General features: G+C 42.2%; 1 protein-coding gene across 2 annotated transcripts in view; it reads right to left on the bottom strand.

The window, feature by feature from the left end:
• The window catches only part of LUT2 (Lycopene beta/epsilon cyclase protein), a 227,188-nt gene that overhangs the window by 67,793 nt on the left and 133,485 nt on the right, over positions 1 to 25,910 (bottom strand). For both annotated transcript variants that reach the window (XM_089814295.1, XM_089814294.1), the window contains exons 5-6: positions 1,105 to 1,215; positions 912 to 1,014 (exon numbers count right to left, since the gene is read on the bottom strand). In XM_089814295.1, the coding sequence (XP_089670421.1) occupies positions 912 to 1,014; positions 1,105 to 1,215 (214 nt within the window). The remainder of the gene's footprint in view (positions 1 to 911; positions 1,015 to 1,104; positions 1,216 to 25,910) is intronic.

Raw genomic sequence — 25,910 nt, 5'->3', positions numbered from 1 at the left:
TTGCAGAGCTTAATCAAAGAGCTTATCCCTCAATATACCAGGGTATGAATAATGGTTATCATTTGGAGAATCACACACGAATATCTTAGAATATTATCTTTCTAGCATTGCAATGAATATTTGAAGGGAAGGATCTAGCAGCACACAAGCATCAAGATATACCCCTAATGATTTCCAAAAAAAACCAGATCATCACCATTACCAGTACTACAGCAGATAGCTAGATGTGAATGCAGAGGTCAAGGCAAATAGAGGAAGATAGAACACAAAACTAATAAGGAGTGAATATGGGAAAGAAATAATAATCTTAATCAAAGACCAGCATACTGACGTTGCACAATTATCACAGAGAAATAAGAGGATATAAATTAGTAGATTATACGATACTGTAAACAGCAGCATCACACTTGGGTTGTTTTCCAACAACATACATTTCATACATTAAACCTCTAATCATTTCTGGAGAAGTAATATCAGAAATTGCAGTGGTTCATAATTAGTGACAACAACATACATCAAAGGAATGTTATTAGCAATCAATGCTAAGACATTAAGGGCAACAAATAACCACATTAGAATAGAAATACTACACATATATTGTGTTCATTACATGTCAGAATAATCAGGCCCATTATAGATATCAACATTCCACTACACATACATTTCCTAAACATATTAATGCCCAAATTAAGATGGTTTAAGTTAAATAGACAATATTATCTTTATAAGAATTGTCCCATAAGAAAAATATCTCATAGATTTGAGAGAATTAAATTCGTATATTTGAAGATTTTTGGGAAGAAGTCTCTTGCGAATTAAAGTTTTGATAACATCATTCCAATATTCCAAATTGGTACACAAGGGACATTACAAAGGCATTTTACTCGTAAACTCTTGATCAATTAACCTACCTCAACTTCCATACCGTAGGCAGTTTGAACACCAACTGGCGGACCATCTAGCTCATATTGTAAAAACCTTCCAGAAGCAGCCCCCGATGCAACAGCTACAATCCTGTTTATAAATGATACAATTGGAAAGATGGTAATACCTACAAAAGCTTAATTTAGAAAAAGGTGAAACAATATAAGGCCTAAAGCTCACCTGCAAGGAATCATTATTCCATTTTCACAAGAGATGAGACTATTGCTTTCACTTGTTTCTGTAATCTTCTCCACTTTGGAGTTAAGATACCGTACTCCAGCTTCAGCACACCTGAAATCAAAACAATCACTTCTAATCAATTTCAAAAGTTTTTACAAGCGCATAACAATGTTAAGAATTTAAGGCTTTCATATGCATTTTAATTAGAATTTTGATTTTGTGGAATTTAACAAGTGCATGATTTTAAGCCATCTTGAAATGAGTTCCTGGCCATGATAATAAATTTTGTGTCTATTGATAATAATCACACACTAGGAGGCCCACTTAGCAAAAACTTCTAAGTATTTGTTAGTTTAAGAGGCAGAGGTGGCAATGGATGTAATAAATTACCACGTCTTTAATTATTTCAAGCCTTTTTTCCCATTGGCAAAGCTTTTAGAGCATGTATTCTCTTGTAAGCCGCTACTTGCTAGAAAGAAACTTATATCCAATACACCTTTAAGATTCTTACAGTAAAATGTCCTTTGCCTCTGGCTCAAATATTTGGGTGTGAAAGCTTTGGAAAGGATTCTAGAAAGTGACCTTTTGAAAAGTAAAACAAATTTGACTTGGCAAAAGGGCCCCCCATGCCCTGGGCGTCAACTTTTGAGACTACTTCAACACCTTTTAAAGAGACATTACACTTAATTTGTCAGTTTAACATTTAACATCAGAAACTCAAGTGAATATTTAAATTATTTTACCTGAGTTGCAGAAGGCATTAAAATGGCATCAAAATCTAACTCCGACCATACCAACATGATACAAAGAAATTAGGATGATGAGAAAAGCTAATTGGGTGACTTACTAAAAACAGATCGCTACTCCAAAAAGCTTGAGGAGCTTCCCAAGTGTCAAAAAACATTTCTGGAAGTGTCACAAAAGTCCACACCAACTGAGCAAATTGCCAAAAGCAAAACCCTACTAAAATTGTGCATTCTAAGAATTTTGGACTTCTCCTGGCACACCAATTAGGCTCTAGAGCAACTTGGAAACTAGGCTGATTTTCATTTTTTCTAAAAATGTGTACAGTACAGAAACTGAGAGATTTGTTGGTCAGATAGAAGATTTTGAGGGGTTATGCTCTATTATCTAAGATCATAAACAAAAGGTCAATTTTGTTTTTTATTAGTTTTATATTTATGCAAAGTCACAAGCGATAAGTTGTATATAGCAGCAAAAATTTTATTGCTTTTTATGTAGAAGTAGATTAAATCAAGGAGCTTTGTAATGTTCCCGACCAGCACCAAATAACTGTGTACGCCCTGGAGGTCTTTGTCCCTCACACAGAAAATTTTCTCTAAGGAGTATAGGTGTACAACGACGGGGAATACTGGCTAATAGCAGAGACAAAATAGTTCGTACAGTGGCAATACAAGGACATTCGGTCAAGAGTATGTCGTATGAAGAGATAGGAGGGGAATGTTGTACAGTCAATTCATACAATAGGACAATGTCGTACGGTGGAGTAGGGATTTGTACGGACTGTATTGGAGGTTGTATGATAGACTGTGTGGGAGGTTGTACGTTGGAATTGAAAGGGAGGTCATACATCATACCATGTAGGTAATGGGGAAGAGTTGGAAGGTGTTGCTTCAAACAATGGACTGATGTACTTGGAGGCCAACGATGCCGAATAGGTATGAATTAACTGAGTGACCCAAACACTCACAGTATACTTGCCAAGCACAGATAGGTACGCAAAATATAGAGAAGTATGCAATTCGTCACCAAAACATGAAAGTATATTTGCAGATAAAGATAGCTATAATCCTAACAAAACTGCATAAGCCAAATAGGGAAGATCTTTCACTTCCGAAATGGTGAACATGGCAAACCTCCGATTGGAATTTGCAGTATCATAAAATTAACTCAAGATGCATCCTACAACAAGCTAACACGATTGACATATATACCCCGTTAGAGGAAAACTCCTGAGGGAGAAACAATGTGCCAACAAGACACGACAAATACCTATGAAAAAATAAAAATAGGAATGGACTCCGAGATATATTAAATCGATCGGTCCCACATACAAAGTTTTTAATATTTTATTTATTTTCATTCTCAGGCCTATCTACAAAGGATGACCACATGACAGTATCAGTATGGGAGTATTTTGATCAGCTCACCTTGAGGTCCAGCCACATGCACTACAGGAGGGTGTAAGATGCCTTCTTTGGGCATTATATGTGCTTATCCAACAAGGAACTACCAAAGAAGCATGCATTCGACAAGGCTTGGGCAAAAGTAAATGAATATGGATGTATGGTCCTCCTGCTTCCTAACTTCACATGCATGAGGGTTGCTTATTTCAGAGACGAGCCATATACTCTTCCATAGTATCCTACCGACAAGATCATCCTTATGGAGTTAGTAAGGTAGTTGATGGTGTACATTCTTACCAATCTTCCTTGCATAGGCTAGGTATTTGTATTCCATCCAATAATCCTCTAAAGATTGGCGGCTATTCACTGAACACTGTACCAAATGCCAAGAGCATGGACTTTGAACTGCATAGAATCACTTTGAAGAAGTTCATGGAACGTGCCTGTTTTGATTGGAGAGGCATGAATGGTAAAATCAGAAAATCCTACATTCATGTTCATCACTTTGAAGACCTTTGGGTTGATCTGCGCACGGAGATTGACATTCGTCAGATGCACTATTGTCAGTTGACACTTAATAAAATTGCCGACTTCAACCTTGTAGTGATCCCTGTAGGGGTTGAAGATGATGATCAAATCCTAGATCTGGAGTACACCAAGCATCACCTTGATAGGTTGCCTATCCTGTCTTGATCCTACTCATCCAAGGAAAGCGTTTCCATATGGGATCATTTTTAGCCTATTCTTGCCAACACAAATATTTGGTTGAAGAAACTAGGAGTGAAATCCATAAAGGTTAAGCCTGAAAAAAATTTTGATTCTGCTGGTTCGATTGGTCTAAGGGTTGAAATGAGAGGCAAGCAAAAGGATGGCACAGAGTCTCTGACAACAGTCATTCCAAAGCTAACCATCAAGGGTGGCAAAGCGAAGGGACGTGTACTTAAGGTGAAATTTGTGGAACCTCAAAAAGATTCACATTGATCTTAGTGATGATAGGGCTCTTTCATCTTCGAGAAAGTGCTCTCCAAGAAAACCCCCTCCTCTAGACGTATCGGTTGCGACCACCCTTCCTGATTCTATGTCAGCCTCAGACAATTCAGTGGATTCACCCTTGTGTGCTGCCGTGGACACTTGTCCTACTGAACAGGTACGATAACATGCGGATCCAACTCTGATCACACTGGTTATGCCCATATCTTCAGTTATTGCTGCAGTTCTGACAGTGGAGCAATATCACAGCCTGGATAGTCTTTTCGATGCTTGCACCATGTCAATCCCCAATGTCACAGTTCCATCTATGGCGTGATGGATACTTTGTTAGTGAAGTTTGAGCAATTCATGACAGGAATCACACATAGCAGCCCATTTCTAGTGGCAATCATGTCTGAGGTCCCAACTACTGTAACTACAATTGCACAAACTGATCCAGTATCCACTTTGCTTACCATTGTTGCTATAGGATCCTCTTCCTCCTTGGTTCATTGCGATTACTCAAAAGAGGAAGGAAGAACTTCCACCTAAGGACCATGATCCCAACGTGGTTGCAAAGGCCAAATTTCTTAAGACCAAGAAGGCTAGAGTGGTATCAAGGATCGTAGTGGGTGCTGACAACACCAAATATGCAAAGATGGTTGAGCCTCTCGTTAAAAAGCCAACAAAGAAAATGCAAACCACTGATTACAGGTTCATCACAATTGAACTTGGTAAACAATCTTGTTTGGCTTGTCAACAAGATGCACATGATGCTCTCAGCTTGGTCACCCAAAAGAATGATAAGTTGCGGAAAGGAATAACAAGCTTAAGGAGGAGAACGCTAGACTGGATACATTATTGAGAAAATGAAGGCCTCCTCTCTGACAACTGAGTCTTCGGAACACACAATGCAAATTGCAAGGAAAACCAAAGTTGCGGACAATCTATGTGATCGTTTGGTGTCCCAAGGGGTAAATGTGATCAGGGATAGCTTCAGGATACTAAGACATGGGAGAGGTATTTCAGGTACGTCGAAGGAGCTTCTTTCTTTCATCAACAACTTAAATCTCTCAAGGTCAACCTTGAATGTGTAGAAGACCATGAACGAAGTTGACTAAGATGCTTTTTGTAATTATATTTTCTCTTCAGTGGAGATATACTACAATACCTTGCATCTAATGGGCAACAGGGAAAAGGTGTTGCAAAGCATAGTCGTGGAAGGTGAAGCAGCAGTTCAGCATTCACAAGACCAAGAGCACATGATCATCAATGATTTTCAGCAATTGACATGCATAATTATCATTGAAAGTAGAGAACTTGTCAATCAGGGAGTTCTCATAACAGACATTGAGGACATAATTCACCTATAGCTTGGTGCAGAAAAAATTGATTTTGGAGAGATTGATACTTTGGTAGGCTATAAATTTTCGCTTTGTGATCTACAAGACAAGATAAAAGAATGTGACAATGTTACTTTAGAGAACGCAAGCGTTATCTGTAAGTTATCAATTCTTGCACAAGCACAACAGAACCAGATGTAGCAGTTCTAAAAGAATCATTGCACAAATTCGGAGAGTTCATGGATACATTGTGAAGATCTTTCTTAGTTAAAAATGTTTGTTGTGGCTGTTGAGACTTCAAATGGAATTGAGTTGGTTGGTTAAGTTGACCTCTATTTTGATTATATGTGAAAAAAATTTGTCGGGTTATTGGGTAGTTAGACAGTTGGTACATCTAAGGGAGTTATACGGTCGCAACATTTCGCCTCACCACCCCTCGGACACTATATGTATGCATCATTTCCTTTAATTGAGACATGTTGGCATGGAGTACATTTGTGTACGATGATCAATTAATGAAATAATATTACTATTCTTCCTTTCTCTTCCATGTTGAGTACATTACTTTCTATATGCAATTAGTATCTATTACCCCACGAGGGTAAACATTTCGCGTCACTGCTGTTTTCGAATTTGGGAAAGCGATGCGACCAATGGCATACCACAAATAGAGTAAATGGGAATACCTCTGGAAGACAACGTGAGAATTAACAAAAACAGAATACTCGAGCTATTCGAAGGGGAGCACAAACTAACGAAGGACTTCCCCATTTTGTTCCGTACAAGTATTAAAACCTTCGTACAGAGAGAAGTCGTACGTGAAGGGCTGTTGGAGGACACTATCAGGGACTCAACGAACATGAGCCACACCACCAACCGATTGTTGCACAAGTTTCCTAGACTATTTGCACAAGCCTTTCTAGCACAAAGATGACAACACAAGGAAATCAAGCGAGAGCAGCTAAGGCAGCAGACCTTGCAGAACTTCCAGGAATGCAACTGTCGGGAATTAGAAAAGTGTGATGAGAATAGCCGAAGGTCCCACCCATGAGCCCTATGCCATGGGAACGTGAGTAGAGTGTGAGTGGAAAAGAGCACTAACCTCTATAACAGTTGCACAGACGACCATAATGATGTACAAAGACTTTACATAAATAAAAGTGTTCTTGCTAACTACGATGTTTTTCGAGTATTAATGCCAAATTAGTTGAACAAAAATAAAAATAGAAATGAACAAAATAATGATGATATTCACGTTGCACAATGAGCTTTGATCCTCGCACAAAAAGTCGAGCGACAACAAAGGCTTAGGCAACTCGCTGACGGGTATGATGGTGGGGTCACGGAGGGTGACTTCGGTGCTGCAAGAGGTACACTGAATGGAGAGCAAGGTTCACCTAACTATTTGCAACTGAGAAATACTGAGGACTTATTCGAAGAGACGTGACAAAGGTTGAATTCGGTTGAGGAGAAAAGGGAGGAGTTTCTAAACTTGCACACATAACAGGTGGGGAACCTGGACAAAAGAAAAGAGGGAACTAGCATGGCTCAATGTGCCGAAGGAGCACGAGCACACAGTGATTACTTTGTCCTAGATATATTGTTCGAGCGAGTACAGTTCAATAGTCGATTATGCCTCTTCACAAAAGTTATCACACCACAGTACACACAGACACAAGTTCACGTGCAACAACAACAATCGTAACAGACACAACAACCACCTATAGCAACATAATGACCACTAGTTATGGCAAGGGCGAAACGAGAAACTACCCAAGTTTACTGGTGATGGGAAGGAAGGTCCTGTCAGACATTGTCGTGCGTGTGAAACTATTTGGCGACAAATGGGGTTATCGATAAAGATGAATGAGTTCAACAGTTTCCTGCAACCCTATGGGTTGATGCCATGGACTGGTATTTGGACATGGACAAAGTGAAAATAAATTCATGGGACGATCTCAAGAAAGAATTTCAAGTAGAATTCAAACTGCTTTGGGATAATAATAAGATTGTCACAAAGATCTACAATGCTAAGCAAGGAAAGAAGGAAACTATCCGAGCATACAATAGAAGGTTGAAGGAATTGCTCGGGAAGATGGAAACCCAACCGGCGGATGAATTAAAGAAGAGATGGTTCGTCGACGGATTAAACAGCTCCTATTTGAAGTGCTGGAACTTGAAAGATATTTGGAAGATGACTTGGATTCCTTGAACAGACTCTTCCATTGGCAAATGGGAGATTACGAGTTATTTTTGAGTTGCAATATGCTAGGAGTGGAAGGAATGATGAAGAGGAGAAGGTGTTTCTGCTAGAGTTCAGGGAGGAGTATAAAGAAGGAGAAGCCTGGGTGAATGAAAGTCCTACTCACAACTTTGATGCAAGGAAACTCATCAAGTATGAAGAGCCAACTATACGAGTCATGAATCTTAGGGATGAAGAGAGTCTACGAACATAGTGGTTGGCAATGAGTGGGGTCTTGTGTTGAAGGCAGCAACATTCAAAATCTTCATGGAGTACAAAGATGTGTTTTCCTAGAGTTACAAGGACCTAAAGGGTGTACCACCAGAGTTGTGCATACACCGTATAACCCTAGTGCTTGGCGTTGTACCTATACGGAAGAGACCATTTAAGATGAACAAGAATTACGCAACTAGGGTTGATGAAGAGATCCAACGCATGTTGGAGGTAGGAATCATATTTTGAGTTGAGACAAGTGAATGGGTCTCATTGAAAAAGGAGGCAAACTAGATTAGGATGTGTGTCGATTTCCGCTGCTTGAATGTTGTCACTATAAAAGACCCCTTTCCTATCTTGTTCACGGATACAATACTTGAAGTTGTTGGACATGAACTATACTCATTTATGGACGAGTTCTCTGGTTATAACAATATATCAATAGCAGATGGGGATAAGTTGAAGACCACTTTCGTGGTAGAGGATGGCATCTATATGTATAACCAAATGCCCTTTGGTTTGTGCAATGCACCAGCAACCTTCCAAAGAATAATCCTCCATATCTTTGATAAAATGTCCATAGGGAACTTTCATGCATTCTTAGATGATTGGTCTATCTTTAGTGGAGAAGACAAGCATTTGGCAACACTCGAGGAATGCATGGAAAGGTGTCGTCAGGCCAGGTTGGCGTTAGAACCGAAGAAATGCAGATTCATGTTACCCCAGGGTAAGCTGTTGGGGCACATTATATGTAAGATGGGACTCAAAACTGATCCCGACAAGATACGCGTGATCATGGAGATGGAAGCACCGATCGATGTCAGTGGAGTCAAATCATTCTTAGGACACACTGGATATTACAGAAGGTTCATAAAGAACTTTGCGCAAGTTTCATGCCCCCTTGACAAGCTAACAAGAGAAGGGGAACCCTATGTTTGAGGTACAGAGCAAGAAACCTCCTTTAAGGAATTGAAGAAAAGATTGCTAGAGGCACCAATTATGGCATACCTGAACTGGGATAAAGAGTTTCACGAGCACATGGACGCGTCTAACTTTGAAATTGGCACAACACTTGCACAAATGGGTGATCATGGCCTGGATCATCCTATCTACTTTGCTAGTAGATTGTTATTAGAGGTGGAGAAGAACTACAATACAAAAGAGGAGGAGGCTCTAGGAATGGTGTATGTTGTACAAAAGTTCAGACGCTATTTGTTGGCAACACCCTTCACATTCTACGTAGACCACTAGGCATTGATGTACTTAGTAAACAAACCCATCATTCAAGGGAGGGTGAGCAGATGGTTGTTGCTACTCCAGGAGTTTACATTCACCAATGTGGTGCGATTGGGGAAGAGCCACGTTATAGCCAATCAACTATCTCAGATCAAGTTGGGGGAACCACTGGAAGGAGTTAATGATGACTTTCCAAACATGCATTTATTACGTATAGCCATCCTTCCGGAGTAGTACAAAAGCATCGGCAAATATCTATTCACTTCAAAATTTCCTAGGGAGATGCCATCTAGAAAACAATGGAAGTTGGCATTAAGGAGCAGAATGATTTTGCTGATCAATGGTTTGTTGTATAAAATGGGGCTAGACCAAGTATTGAGAAGATGCATCATGGAGGAGAAAGTACAAAGTATCCTTCAAGAAGCCCAGAAAGGCCCGACAAGGAGGCATATGGGACTAGACACAATGGCAAGGAAAGTACTTCTAGTGTGGCTATAATGGCCTATGCTATAAAATGATGCCAAATAGTGGGTGGTAAGTTGTGACATTTGTTAGTGCTTGGGTAAACCCTTGAAATGGGATTTCATGTCGCTAAACCTCTCACATGCCCACGAGTTATTTGAACAGTGGGGTTTAGATTTTGTGGGACCCCTGAAGCCAAGTAGGGCTCAGAGATGCCACTACATTGTGGTAGCAACAGAGTATCTCACGAAGTGGGTGGAGGCACGAGTGTTGCCCGATAATTCGGCCATAAGCACAGCAAAGTTTATTTACGAGTAGATCATCATGCATTATGACATCCCTATCCAGTTGACCAATGAAAAGAGAGGTCACTTCGTCAGTCATGTCATCCGATTGCTCACGATCAAATACAAAAAATTCACTCCCTGACGAGCCCATACTATCCAAGGGCCAATGGTCAGGCAGCGGCAAAGAATAAAATCCTAGCATCGATCATCTACAAGTCATGTGGGGTGGAGCAAGCCGATTGGGAAGAGAGGCTACCATCAGCACTTTGGGCATACCGCACAACATATAAAGTCACAACATGACAAATGCCATTCCAACTAATGTCCAGGCAAGAAGTGGTAGTACCAGTAGAATTTATGGTCCCAAGCCTCTGGATAGCAATTGACAATAGACTTGTCGACACGGAAAGTCTTCGGAAGAGATTGTATAGGCTGAACAAGCTAGACGAATGACGGCTAATGGCACAATGGACAATTGAGGTAGCACAAACTCGTCGTAAAGCATAGTATGATAAACATCTGAAGAGGACAAGGTTTCAACATGTACAATTGGTGTTAAAAGTACAATGGACGTAATGAGATTAAACCCGAGAAGTTTAAGGTGAAATGGTTAGGACCCCACAAAATACGGGAAATTGGCGACAATTGAGCCATTAAGCTGTACACTCTTGACGGACGGGAGATAGCGGATCCAGTTAACGGTTTGAAATTGAAAATTTATCATCAGAGGAACAAGGACTGTCGAGTTAATACTGGTAGCCCATAAGAGGGGCATACTGATAAAATAAATTTAATAATAATTTATAAAAAAAAAAAAGCTACCGCACGACTGTTGTTACTACACACCAAGAGACACCATCACACATCATCCGCACGCAAATGAACATGTGCTTTGCTCCGTCTTGGTGGTTAGGAGGTGTGTGGTGTTAAGAGGATTGTGTTAAGCTTTGCAGGCATGCTCACGTGACCAATCCAAAGGTTATTAATATGCTTGTTTCAAAGGCGATGAAGAACTCAGGAACTGTCTTTATCATTCAAATCAGCATTATCACATAATTGGTCCATATGTGGATAGCCAAGAAGGGAAAATACCACTAGTTATAGACGTTGAAGAAATTCGATAACTTGCATGTTACAGGAGTAGAAGAATACCGCACGGGCAAGGGAATCGAGCCATACCATAAGCAGGCTAATGGTTTGAACCTTTAACCATCATTTCCCACGGCTACATCTCAAACATTCCACCATGCATGATCTTTAGTTAGCGCAAAGGTACAACTGAATTGAAAACCAAAACCATCATACACTGGGGGAGTGTAAGTGAAAGGTACGGCCATTTTAGTTAGGCACAACACGACAAAAGGGAGATAGTTATGGACTCAGTTTGAAAGCGCACTGCTTCCTGGAGAGCAAAGTTAACTACAAACTTGCCTAGTTTGAGTTCTAGAATGACCAAGAATGCTCTGTTTTGCCTTCGGGTGTAAGAGTTGCAGGCAGTATGGCAAAGTCAAAAAGAAAAGGAGATCGAAAGCATTTGCAACCTTGGCCAATGAACATGTGACACCACAGACAATAATGTTCGAAGGTTTAAATGGGTTGGATTGCCGAAAGTGGTGATTTGAGAGTGCGGCAACACAAGACAGCTAAATTATTAAAGATAACCTAAGGGACACGAAGGTGCAATGGATGATATAGATGCCAATATTTTCCATCAAAGATTTTGAAGGCCCTCTCCAAGAAATGATTGAGACCTTTGATAGCATCTCCATGAAGAGCACAATATCATACATGGACCACCTAGTAGCAGTTTCTTTCACACCATCAGAATTTAGGTGAGTTTTAGGCTTACCGGCGAAAGGGCATAAGGTGGAACTAAAGGCACATAAATTGACTCTGGAGGTGAAAGATTTCTACATTCGACTAATCTATCGAGACAACCTCACACAGGCTAAGAGAGTCGCTTAACAAGGTTTCACAGAACAGAGGGATAAAGTAGTCATTTATCGGAGAAGGGCATCGAAAGTGCTTGATGGACTTGGTCAAAAGTCGGCTGAAAGACACCAACCGTGCGTGCGACATTTCATTTCAGCAAGTCTCTCTCATGAATAACTTGTTGGTGGGAAGGATTTATGATTGGAGCACATTATTGTCAGAGAACATGTACAAATTCATGACCCAACAGCACAAGACGTTCTACATGCTGCACCACGCAATCGGATTGCTTATGAATGTCGTAGTCAACCACGTGTCGCACGACATTTTGGCAAGAGGGGACAAAATAGCACCTGCAGTACCAGACAAGCCTCCTATTATGAGATAACGACATTTGAACATGCTAGGCGGCCAAAAAGAAGCGCAGAATAGGCTCAAACAGGAGGTAGAGGCAAGCTTAGATCCGAGGGATACAGATAGCGGGCACCAAGAGACATCCAACGATGAGGATGAGACAAACGAGGACGAAGGTTCATTTGGCACCCATCACCGCTAATGTCCTTATCCCGACATTTGGTTAGGTAAAGAAGCCATAGATATGACTCCACCAATGGTGACGATGACGAGGGTCTCAATGGTGGACAAGACTGCAGTGATGGAGACCACTCCTATGACAGTATCAACCATAACCATGGTGAGCACTGTAGCAATTGCCGATATGTCCCAGGCAATCGAAGATGTGGTCAAAAATGTGTCAGAAGGAGTCGGGGAGACTGTGGGCGATGGATTATAGGAGCTGGTTTGGCTGGAGGCGATTGCCATGGAGGCTTTCGTCACCATTGCTTCCACCTTGTTGGTCGAACCAGTGAACATGCCACAGTCAACATAGTCAAAGGCTGAGGATGTGCAGGTGATGGACTGCACCAATATGTTCTTGCGACAATAGTTCTGCCTCACTTTTGCAGACATGGATCCCTCCATTCAGTCCTAAAGACAAGAAGAGGAGTACTAGCACCACCATAGGAGAAGGGGATTCCACCGTCCGAGGATGCGCCAAGAGATGAAGGGGTCGCACCAGAGGTGGAAGTCGCTGCCACAGGAAGAATGGAGATAGATACAGACCAACAAGTTGGGCAAGAGGATAAGGAGAGGATATCCTATGGATCGGACGGAGAGAGATCAATGGCGTACATTAGGTCTCTAGAGGATGTGCTGGAGAAAGGTCAGGTACTTGGACATAATGCCTTAACTAGAACAAGGAAATTGCAGTTGATTTGAGCCTACACGCAACGAAAGTGGCCCAAATGTTTTTGCTCTTGCTTTGGAGCAAAAGTGTGACCAAAAGTAGAGATGCCAGAGATGATGGAAGCTTGGGCTACACAACCTGAGTTGGGACCAAGCAACAACACCATGAAGAAGCTTGCACATGAGGTAGTAGAGGCATATAAAGATGCCTACTATGCTCAGTGGCATGCGGAGGCAGACAGAGTTGCAGCTAAGAGGCCCAGAGAGGTGGAGGCAAAAGCTCAGGAGGAGCTAGCCAACAGGCAACTTGGGCAATAGAGCGAGCAACGCTCTTGCAGGACAAAGAAAAGGCCAAAAAGGGGTTAGCAGAGGCTAAAGTAGCCTATGCACAAAGGGAAGCACAAGCCATGGAAGCAACACTTTTATTGAAGGATGTTGTGGAGGTCAACATGAGGACAATAAAGGATTTGCGCATCCACACGGATCAAGTCTATGAGTTGCGTTGGTTGTTGGACACTCCAAGGACGCAACCTCCCTCTCAGTCTTTGTTTTTTGATGTATTTGGTTAATTGTCTCCTATTTTGTAAGTTGTGAGTCATTAAGAGACGACTTTTCTTTTGGGGGGGTGATGTTGTTGGGTTATTGGGTAGTTAGATAGTTGGCACATCCGAGGGAGTTATACAGTCGTGACAATTTGCCTTGCGACCCCTCAGACACTATATGTATGCATCATTTCCTTTAATTGAGACATGTTGGCATGGAGTACATTTGTGTACAGTGATCGATTAATGAAATAATATTACAATTCTTCCTTTCTATTCCATGTTGAGTACTTTACTTTCTGTATAAAATTAGTATCTATTATCCCATGAGGTTAAATAAAAACTAAAGTGTTAGTTGTTTGTTATAGTTCAAGTGAAACTAAAAGAGTTTGTTTACCGCTATGTTCCATGGGAAATTAAAATAATGGTTTTGTTATATGAATGGCAAATGGTTTAGTTAATATGATTACTTGTTTTGATTTAACAATTTGGAAATATGTTAATTCTATTGGTTCCTAAAATTGCAAACTGGAAATCCATGAGCTTGTCACTTCTCCGACAAGATTCCATAATCACTTTTGGCCAACGAATGAGAATCACCTTGATTCCCCTACATTTTAGGCTCTGCTACACCCAGGCGGGTAGACTTTCACCTCAAACATTGACTACTTGGTTCGAAGCTTTTCTATAGTGAATTTAAGCTTGATGAGTCATCCAGTTGGCAAGGTCCTCAAACTCGATCAAAATGAAATTGAATGCTAAGTGTTTGAATTGAATGTTTTGTATAAAGTTTTTAACAATGGATTTGAAGTTTGTAAGAAAGAAGTTATAGATTTTCTAACTTCAAGTATAAATCCGATACTTCAATGATAAAAAGACCAGTGCTTTAGCTTATCCAAGCAAAAAAGTCAACTACATTGAAGATTATAAAGTACAACTTTATAATTTTCTATGCACATATTCTATAAAAAGTTTAATAATCAAGATGCGGCAGATCAAATATATATACGCAATTCTAAACTAGTCCAAATTGTGCTTTAACTCCTAAGATCGGTGAGATAGACTGGACACAGATTCAGAAACATCTAAATATTTCACAATATCTGTGATGATCGAGTTTAAAATGCCATAGATGACCTTGTCCGCTTATCTAACCAAAATTGTTTACAAATTTTTTTAAATGATTATAAAGGACATATGAATTGCAGTTCAAATCTCCATGCCTTTAATAAAAATAAACAAAGGGTCTTTTATTTTATTAGTAAAATTAAATATCTAAATTCATATTACAAAGTCATGCTTTCCACTCCTTATTCCTCCGAACAAATAAATATATGAATGTTGAATATTTTACACCGAATGTCTTCCAAAATATTCTTCATATATACCCATTTCAAAGGAGAGTATTTTAATTATATTAGACTCATAGCTTCATCATATAATTATATTAATCCTTATTAGCCATGGTGAAGAGATGTATTTCTTCAAATTAAAATGATAGTCGTACACAATACTTCCATGGCATGACATATCCCTTCAGTACATAGTGACACACATATGCTATTGTGTATCAAACCTTCAACCGTTGATTACTTTCAAAGAAAAATTTGACCTTTCATATATATTTTTTACTAATATCGCACCTAGGAATCTTTATGTGATTGAGCCTCAAATCCTTTTTATTAATCCTCTGCTTATGTTTTTAATGTTTAGTGGGAGAAGGCATGGATGCTAAAGTCTTTAACATTGACTGGATCTCTTCATTGTTAGATGGCACCTTTAATTTTTAATATTCACGATTCATCCAAAGCACCAAATTTCTTAAAAATTTGAGAGGCGTTGTAATATCCCTAATCGGATATTTACTAACTTTCTCCTTGAACAATATGATCAAAACTAAAAAATGGTAGATGTACTTTAGAACAAGGAAGTTCAGTAGAAAGCCCAAAAGGAATTCAACTAACTTCTTGGATATAACATTCAATTCAGATTTAGGCCCAAGGAATACAATACTATCATAAAACTAGAAAGTTCCCCACAAGTATATAACCTGTTATTTCACAATAACATTCAAAATATCGAACATGCAACCATAGATTACAAACTGGTATGATAAAACCAACAAACTCTTATAATTCCTTAAACAATGTTATTGCCTTATACAACACCAATATAACAATCAGCAACTAAAATGTTATTGTAATATACAACAGCAATACAATAACCAGTACACAGAAACCAATCCTAAATATAGATTTAACAGTCAGATTGGAATGATAGGATAAGAACTTGTAAGCGTGAATGAAACACTTGAAATGATGCTTCTCGGGACAATGGATTTGGGCCCACTATCTGCTAGCACGAGGGGCTACATCCTCCAACTAGCTAAAAGCTGAAGCTTTCTGAGACTCTCACAAGAGAGGAAACTAGACTGAATAATAAAATCAAGCATATCCAACAATGAGCCTCTTTCCCCCTTTAATACGCAAACCAAGACTCTTTGGCTCCTCTCTGGTTTTCATCTTATTCTCTTGTGGCTCTTCAACTTCCCTAAGGCATTTTGTCTTGTTCCTCCTTGCCCCTTTGTCTGTTTACCGCATAGGTTAATTAAGAATTGCACACAGACAATGAACACAAACACGAACAGCAGAACTCTTCTTATTATTATTCGCATATGCAAAACAGTACATTCCTTCCATGATAAGATCTGATGAATACAATGCTTCCTGAAGGGGTTATAAATACTTTCCGAAGAACTTTTCCGAAGGAGTCCGTCGGCCACATACAACATGTCGCTACATAACAAAAACCTTTCCGAAGGGACCCGTCGACTGATACACAATTTCCTTTCCGAAGGGACCCATCGGCTGATACACAATTTTTACCAACAACATCATCCCCCCCAAAAAGAAAAGTCGTCTCCTGACGACTATTACAAAATCTTTGAGACAAATCAACAACCAAAATACATTGACTGACTAACTGGTCTTCAACACTGTCACCTTAGCCAATCTGACATTTGACCCTGATAGCCACCTGTGCCGCTTTCTGCCTTCCAATTCCGAGTACACTGAACCAAGTGTCGCTGCACTGCCTCCAACTGGATGATCAGCTCCTCTCAAGCTCTCGAGGGGTAGCGCCCCCGCGAGGTCCTGGGGCAGGTGGGCTCCCTGACCAAATTAGCACTCTGAAACCCACACAAAACACAATTTCTGTCATTTTTTGCCAATTCTACACTCTTTCAGACAATCGTTGATGCTTCCCCTTCCCTATGGCATCATCTGATACTCATTCTGAGCATTCTTGATTTGTCAACGTTTTTTTTTTTTTTTTTCACAAAACCTCCTGCGCTGCCAATGCACATCTACACCATGATGTTGTACTGTGTTTGCTAAACCACCATCCTGAAGATCGTACGCTGAAAGCAGAAGAAAATCCAAATGAAATAGGTTCTCCAGATCAATGTTTTCACAACTCCGTATAGTGCACATTGCATCAATCTCAAAAACTCCATACGCTAATCTTCAAAATCTAGAATCCATACGATACATCCTTCCAAAATCCATATGCTGGAACCTTAAGAAAATTCGTACATTTGGATATGTGGAAAATCCATACAGTGACCTGGCTCCAAAAATCCATATTGTAATTGCAGGAAAGAATCCGTACATTGCTTGCTAAAACCCGTGCGCTGGAACCTCCAAAGTCCGTACGCCATACGGTAATCAAATTTTATAAAACTTGTGATGAATTTAGAAAACCGTACGATGGCTGGAACCTGAAATCCGTACACTGTTAAATCATTAAAAATCCATACGTTGTCTCCACAAATCCGTACGGCAACTCTGTGAAAATATCCGTACGGGAACTGTCTTAAAAGTCCGTACGGTAACCTTGCTGCTAAGAACCGTACAGTATCTGCCAGTTAAAAATCGTACACTGCTTTCTTATTATAAAATCCATACAGTGAACCAATAAATTCCGTACACTGAATTTGGAGAAGCCATACGGTGACTTATTTCATCATTTTTTTTCTTTTTTCTTTTTTTTTCTTTTTTTTTCTTATTTACATATATACAGTACTTACAGTCTTCTCTCAGTTGTTCATCCATGGAGGTGTGTTATCATGGTAGACATTCAACTTCGATCTCTTCACTACATCGACGACTTCCTTTCCATCTATCATCCATAGTTTTATTGCTCCATTATCACCCACTTCTCAAAGCTGATACGGCCTGACCCATTTCATTTGAAACTTGTCTGGGTTGATCTTGTTCCGTCCGTCATACCTCAACGCCCACTATCCCGATTGGAACTTGTTCAATTTCAGGTGTCTATCGTGCCATGGTTTGCACCTGTTCTGTGTCACCTCCATGACCCTTGGTGCCTGTAATTGTCGCTCCTCAAGTTTATTTAAGGTACACGATCTCTCCACCCGGTTTTCTATGTCGCCCGATTTGTTCCCGAAGCTCGATACCATGTACTCCGTCAGCTGCCCCTTTACGTCATCAATAACACCTACAACTTTTATTGAACCCTTCCTCTTTGTTGCCTGTACAGAACGTATCATGTGTCTTCCTTGCTGCTGGTACCTTTCTACTATATCTGTGGTTCGATGTAATACTTTCTTCCTGCGCAGTCGTACAGTAGAATCTTTCCTTTTTTCGGGTTCGTACTGTATGTTCTTTCCTTCAGCTTTAGTCATACACACGTTTCCTTCTTCGGCTTCTCTGTGTTGCTTTGAACATTCATTTCCTCCTTCGGCTTCTCCATGTTCCTTCAAACATTCATTTCCTTCGTCAGCTTCCCTGTGTTCCTTTGGACATTTATTTCCTCCTTCGGCTTCTCTGTGTTCCTTCGGACATTCATTTCCTCCTTCGGCTTCTTTGTGTTCCTTCGGACATTCATTTTCTTCTTCTTTCTTACCTTCGTCGATCCTCAACATATTACAACTTGGAAAGAGCTCGTAATCCTCTATCTGCCAGTGGTAAAGACCATTTACTGAATCCAGATCGTCATCTCCTTCCAATCGTAGGACTCCCTCCTGATCGGGTTCCATACTCTGCCTCCTCTAATCATCTTCTCCTTCGGAATCTGACGATAGAGCTTCTTCCCCAACCATTTGAGTGTGTAGATCGATGACGTACCTCCGCCCTTTGCTTTCAAGTGATAAAGAATTTTTCTTCCAATCGTGCTTCGCCTTGGCTTGTATCAGCCACCCCCGGCCCAGAATGGCATCGTATCCTCTCCGCTTCAGTGGGATCATGACAAAGTCCAACAGGAACGGTTGTGTTCCAATTGTCACTGGTTGCGCTGTGAGTATTCCCAATGGCTTGATTCCATGTTGATCGGCCGTTAGCAGTTGGAATGTAGGCGGCCATAATGTCGGCTGTCCCAACTTTTTCCAGGTGTCTTCAGGCAACACATTGACACCGAACCCTCCATCCACAATTGTTTCCGTCAATACAGTCCTGAGAATTCCCATTTCGACGACTGCTGGATGGCGTCCAGATGAGAGGGCTACTAGCATCAGATCTTCTGCACTTGCGCCACTTTCCTTCCCCTTTTTGTCCATTGTACTTGCTCCACTCTCTTGCTCCCTTCCATGTTCTCCTAGTAGTTTAGCAACGGGAACGATGTTTGTGAGTGCCAATTGGAGCTGAGGCATAGTGAGCAACAGATCATTTATCTTGATGGGTATCTCGGCTTGCAGAATTTGTCGTACGATGTTCTATTCTGCGCAGTTCTGTACGGAAGTACCAAGCGTGTCCTTCAGGTGTGCCATTTCTATCTGTGTTGCTCTCTAGATCTCTGCCCGTGCTTCCTCCAGTCTCTTCTTTTCCTCTGTTGGATCGGGGTGTAGCTTTGCCTCCTTTCGAGTGATTGCCAAAACTTCTTCCTCGTCCGTCCCGATGGTAATCAAGTTTACTCCGGACTTTGGGCACTTAGCATCGTCATGATCGCCAAGTCCACACCATCGACATAGCAACTTCGGTGTGTTCGCCGTTGTGCATTCTCGGGCAAAATGACCCCACAGATTGCATGCACAGCATTGAACTATCGGCCGACCATTCACATCATACTGAATTCGACTCCTTCCGCCTGTATTGTTGTTGTTGCTATTGTTCTTGTTTTGACCGTGCCGGTTGTTTCTGTATCCGCCCGATGTGGCACCTTCCGTGCTGGTGTTCCCGTTTCCTCCTGATGGGGATGCCTCCTGCGTGAGGAACACTTGCTGTGGTGTTCTTGATTTCAGGTTGAAAGGACATTCCTTTACCGAGTGTCCTAGAATCTAGCAAATCTCACAAAATTGATCTTTTGGGCAGGATCCCTTCATATGGCCTTCTTTCTTGCACTCTGTACACCATAGGTCATTGCCCTTAGTCTCCTTGTTCATGTTTTTGAACTCCCTCATCATCCAAAGCATGTCCTTCTAAAGAGCACGAACTTTCTTGCTGCTGCCTTCATTGTCGCTGCTATCTTCTCCTGAAGGCTCATCGTCATCTGAATCGGATGATTTGGTCTTCTTCTTCTTCTTTGTCTTCTGTTCACTTTCGAGGTTCAATGCCCGATTGTATGCTTCAATATATGTCGATGGTGGCACGATCTTCATCTTTTTCCGCAGCTTCGGGTGAAGGCCTTCAATGAACCATCTTTTCTGAAGCCCATCTGTCGGCTTATTCTCCATTTTACTGATTAAGTCCCTCAACCTCCTGGCGAAGACCCGTACTGTTTCATTCTTCTTTTGTTTGGTATTGAATATCTCCGCTACAATTTCATTATCGTCGTGCAGAAGTTGAAATTCTGCGATGAACTCCTTAATGTTATCCCAATTGTTTAACTTTTGTGGATCAGTATCAGTAAACCAATCAATCGCAACAACCCGTAGGGTAGCGGGAAATTGTCGGATTCATTCGTTTGTATCTATTATGCCATTTGCCCTCCAGATTGTTTCACATGTTTTACAATGTCGAATGGGAATCGGCTACTTCATCACCATCAAATTTAGGCAACTTTTCTTTCCGACCTGCCATTATCATTGTATGTTGAGGGTTTTGTTGTGTACTTGCGCTATTTTGCACTCCCGTGCTATTTTGAGCACCCGCGTTGTTCTGAGCTCTTGCACTATTTTGAACACCCGCGTTGTTCTGCACACCCGTGCTGTTCTAGACACCCGCGCTGTTCTGCACACCCGCGCTATTTCCAACACCCGCGCTATTTTCGGCTTCCGCGCTATTTTAGACTTCTGCGCTGTTTGGTGAAGAAGGTCCGTCAACCGAAGCTGTTCGTTCCGAAAGTATATCTCGAACGAAGAGGTCACTCCACGCTCGTGCTCCTTCGGCACTTTGAGCCGTGCGAGTCGATCTCCTTCCGTCAGGATTCTCTTCCCGTGGTGTATGCAGGTTCAAAAACTCCTCCCTCGCTTCTTCCACCAAATTGAGCCACTATCGAGTCTCTTCCAACAATTTTTCAGTGCTTTTGTGTTTGTCGGTAACTTGCTAAAATCTCCGTCCGCGTTCAACCTGTTGTGCCAAAATTAAATTTTCCTGTGCTGCACGTAATTCATCCTTTTCCTTCAATTTATTCTTATTCTTGTTCAACTGATTCGGCATTTAATCTTCATTTGCCTGTCACCGTACCGGGTCCATCGGGCAACAACGCCAAATGTTTACCGCATAGGTTAATTAAGAATTGCACACAAACAATGAACACAAACACGAACAGCAGAACTCTTCTTATTATTATTCGCATATGCAAAACAGTACATTCCTTCCATGATAAGATCTGATGAATACAATGCTTCCCGAAGGGGTTATAAATACTTTCCGAAGGAGTCCGTTGGCCACATACAACATGTCGCTACATAACAAAAATCTTTCCAAAGGGACCCATCGGCTACATAACAAGAACCTTTCCGAAGGGACCCGTCGGCTGATACACAATTTCCTTTCCGAAGGGACCCATCGGCTGATACACAATTTCCTTCCCGAAGGGACCCGTCGGCTGATACACAATTTCTACTGACAACATTGTCCTTTATATAACATTAAATCGACCTTTTTAATATTTTGAGCCTATGTCTTAGAGTCAATTTAATATTGCATAAAATAAGACTTCAATATTTGTAATGTTCTAAAAGGGAACATTACAAGTGTATACTTGTTCCTATGTATTTTGTTTGTGCACCTGAGCCTTGGTAAAACAGTTGTATGCATATGCGAGAATATTAGAGATTCTAATGTCTTTGTTCGATCTTCCAACACAATACTCTGTTGTCAGACGATGGATGCTATCCTCGTTATCCTTCAAAATAATAATTTTTAAATCCATTCTATGCAGTGGGAATGGATGCCATGGTTCCTCCTTTATCTTTTATCGGGCTCTATTTTTGTATGATGATTTGAAATCTGGAAGTCTGATATTATGGAGCCTGTCATCATTGAAAGTTTCTTTTATCTCCCTTATTCTTTATTGTTGTGGCTAAGATGAATACTATGACTCTTATCTTTTGCTTTGGCATTATCTATTTCCTCCATTTGGGTTGATGCTGCATATTTACTTCATATGATAGACACCACCACTGGCGCCTGCAACGCTTTCAAGATTGTTTACCGTACTGGTAAAGTCAATGAATGCATACAGACAATGGAATATAATAGCAGAATATTATTCGCAATAGCAGATGAACGATGATTTACAATGATCCTAAAAGGGCTATAAATACTACCGCCGAACCTTCCCGAAGGAGTCCGTCGGCCACAATATTGCATCCGCTACAAACTATTTACCTGTCAGCTACAAAATAGAAAACACCACCGGAACCATCCAGTCGGCTAACACCATCCCCCCCAAAAAAATAGTCGTCTCCTGACGACTAACAAAAGTAGTAGACAACTTACAGACAACAGAAGAAATACTAGAGAGAAGGGGGCATCCCAGAAGTGTGTTGCTGGCGACGTAACTCATACACCTGCTCTGTCCTGATGCGGAGATCTGTCTGAATCTGAGAATTAACCTCGACGGCCTCCTTGAGAAGAAGCGCCGCATCCATAGCCTGTCTCCTAGCTAACTGCACCTCGTGCTCAGCCGCATCCTTATCTCGAACCGCCGCCTCTGTACCTTGCCTAGCCACGTCCCTCTCCTGCACCGCTGCTGCCAAATCTGCTAGTAGTGCTACCCGCTCTGCGGCCCATGCTGCCTGCTGGTCGGCCAAGTCGGCGGCTAGCTTCTGTCTAGCCTCACTCTCAGCTACCAATGATCTCTCTGCTACAACCCTATCTGCCTCCGCATGCCGACGACCATAGTAAACATCCTTGTACAATCCCACAATCTCATGTGCCAGCTTCATCATAGGGGTGTCACTTGGTCCCAACTCCGGCTCAATGGCCCAATCTGCCAACATCTCAATTGTCTCCGTCGCCGGCCAACCCCTGTCTACAAAGCAAGTCTGAAATCACCAAGGACAAATCCCACGGATATATGCTTTGATCGATTGCCACTCCCTCCGCCTAGTCAGGGCCTGAATTGCCACATCATGTCCCTTCTTCAATGCAGACTTCATAGTCCTGAGGTAATCCTGGCACCTGTCCTGATCCGACCCATAGTCCTCCTTGGCGAAGGCCTCCAATGACCATTCCGCATCACTGTTCTCCTCCTCATCAGCAGGAGCCATGCCCACATCCGGTGCCGCCTTCTCTATTGTTGGCGCAACCACAGCATGTGGCATTCCCCCCTCCTGAAGCTGAGGCTCTGGTACTGCTGGTGATGTTCCTGAATGCCTAGGAGACTGAATGGACGGACCTTGCTTCGCCGGAGTGAGTCGAAACTGCTGCCTTAGAAACTCACTAGCTCTATCCATCACCTCCGGTTGATCGGACTGCACAGGCTCCATGTTCTCCTCTGGTACTGGTTGGGCTAACTCGGCCTCTGCTAAAAAAGATGATGAAACGGTGACCACTGCATCACAATCAATGACCTCCAACCGAACCTGCGGCTCAGACTCTAGCGGTGGCAACTGTGCTCTCGGTGGGACTGCGACGGTGACATCTGCTGGAATTACCTCTGCTACAGCCGTCGGCAATAACTCGGCGACTGTCCGTGGGACATCTGTCACTGCCTGTGGGACCACCTCCGACATTGTCCGTGGGACATTTGCCTCCGCTGGAGGACTCATAAGGACCGGGGCATGGCGCTGACCAAACGCCGGAATGACTGTCGAAAAGGTAGTCAAGTGCGCCGAAGTTGATAGCTGAGGACGGGTAAAGAATGTGGGCCCACTACTCGCTGCCTCACCATCAACTTCCGCCAATGTGCTCACCTCTTCATCCACGAACTCAGCCCCGTCACTTATCAAAGTGCCCTCCCGTCCGCTATCTGTCTCTCCAGAAGCAACCAATCCGCGGAGTACTTTCTTGTGACCTGCTGTTGATCCTCTTGTATCCAAGTGTCGCCAGTAGAATATGGGAGGTTCCCCGTCTACCAACTTGCCCCTTGGAGGAGCCTCAAAGCCATCCATTGGAATCTGGCTAGCTGCAGCCTCTAGAAACAGCCCGATGGCATGGTGCAACATAAAAAATGTTCGGTGCTGAAGCGTCATGAATTCCTCCATCCTGTCGGCAAGCACTGAGGCCCAATCATATACCACTCCCTGCATGATACCATTCATAAACACAATCTGTGGCAATGCTATATCCGAAGCTCGGGTGGCGCCTGTCAACCTGCTCTTGATGACGTCTATGATACACTGCCAATGACCCTCCCGAATAAAGTCTCTGCAAAGCCCTCTGCACTTTGTCTCCTGAACCGCTATCTCCCTCTCCACGGGTGTAAGGTCCCTACACACTAGATCTATCCAATGCTCCTTCCGTTCCCGTGACAGTTTATGATTCTTGATTTCCACTTTCCTCCCATCGGGGCCAGGGATACCGAAAGCCCTAGTGAAATCCCTCGGTTTAAAAGACACCGTCAACTGCTGCTGCTTGTACAGGAATGTACTTGTTCTGCTCTGGGCGCTATATGTCTTTATCATGGTGCGCAATACGAATTCGAACAACCTGATGGAAAAGATAGGAAGCTGGATGGCCCAATGCACCTGTGCCCGCATCAAAATCTGTTTAATCTAGTGTGCCTCCGGGGTCTCCTGCCACCACTTCCGACATTCCCTCCCACTAAGACTCTCAAATTGGACAGTGAGATAAGTAAGTTCCTCCTTGGTCTTCTGTTTCTTGCTATTGGAACCGGAAGGGCCTGCAACTCGAATCCCCGATGCCAGGACTCTTGAATTCTTCTCCATATTAGCTGCCAACTGACTCTTCCACGGCTTCCGCTTGCCCGTTGACTCCATGCAAAAATGACTTATTTCTTCTTATATAGGTTTCCTCCGTCTGTTACAAATGCAATCTCACCCCTTGGAGGGGGTAAGAGAACATGTCGTAGCCAATCCGACTACACCAGCACTCCTAGAAGGCAACCAGTAACTTCCTGAACAATCTCAATCCCTCTTTTTTTTGTTGCAATTTCTCCTTCCTAACAAAATTAGTGTGCTTCTCGGAATTCTTGGCGGAAATCCTAATCCTTTGGATCGGACATGGAAACTGCCCAGCGCACAAATTGAGAACCGCCAATGGCAGAATAATGATGGCCAATTGCCCGAAAAATGAGAACAGCCTTCCCCCGTATGCCGACGCTAGTTACGTTGTTCAATTGAAGCACAGAGAAAACCCAAGAAAGCGCTTGCGAAAAACCACCGTCGGATGGGCGTCAAACAGCATGCTCCTCATGGACCTTGTTCTATTACTTCCCCGACCTCCAGAAGGTTTTTTTTTTTTCAGTGGGCTTTCGCGTCTGAATTGCTACTGATTAGAGCCAGCAGTTGGAAGAAACATCGAAATCTTGTATTCCCGCGGAGAAGTCTACTGGCCGGAGGAGTTTCCTAAGTTCTATGCCCGTAGTCCTCTTCCTTTTACCTGTGGAGTCATCTGGCGAAAATGCTTTGGAGCTCGTGGCCTACCTTGGCGGAGAGAGTTATAAGTTTTAGAGCCCGCGGACAGGCTGCTCGCAGGGCTTTTATTAACCCGCGGACAGACTGTCTGCGGGGCCTTTGTCTTCGTCTCCTGCGGACCATGAGTTGCCCGCGGGGCTTGCTTTGTAACGCCCGCGGACCATTAGTTGCCCGCGAGGCTTTGCCC

This window comes from Cupressus sempervirens, chromosome 2 (assembly GCF_028749045.1).
Source record: "Cupressus sempervirens isolate cs-2001-9-10 chromosome 2, ASM2874904v1, whole genome shotgun sequence".
Classification (NCBI taxonomy): domain Eukaryota; kingdom Viridiplantae; phylum Streptophyta; class Pinopsida; order Cupressales; family Cupressaceae; genus Cupressus; species Cupressus sempervirens.
This window is presented reverse-complemented; position numbering and strand designations above follow the sequence as displayed.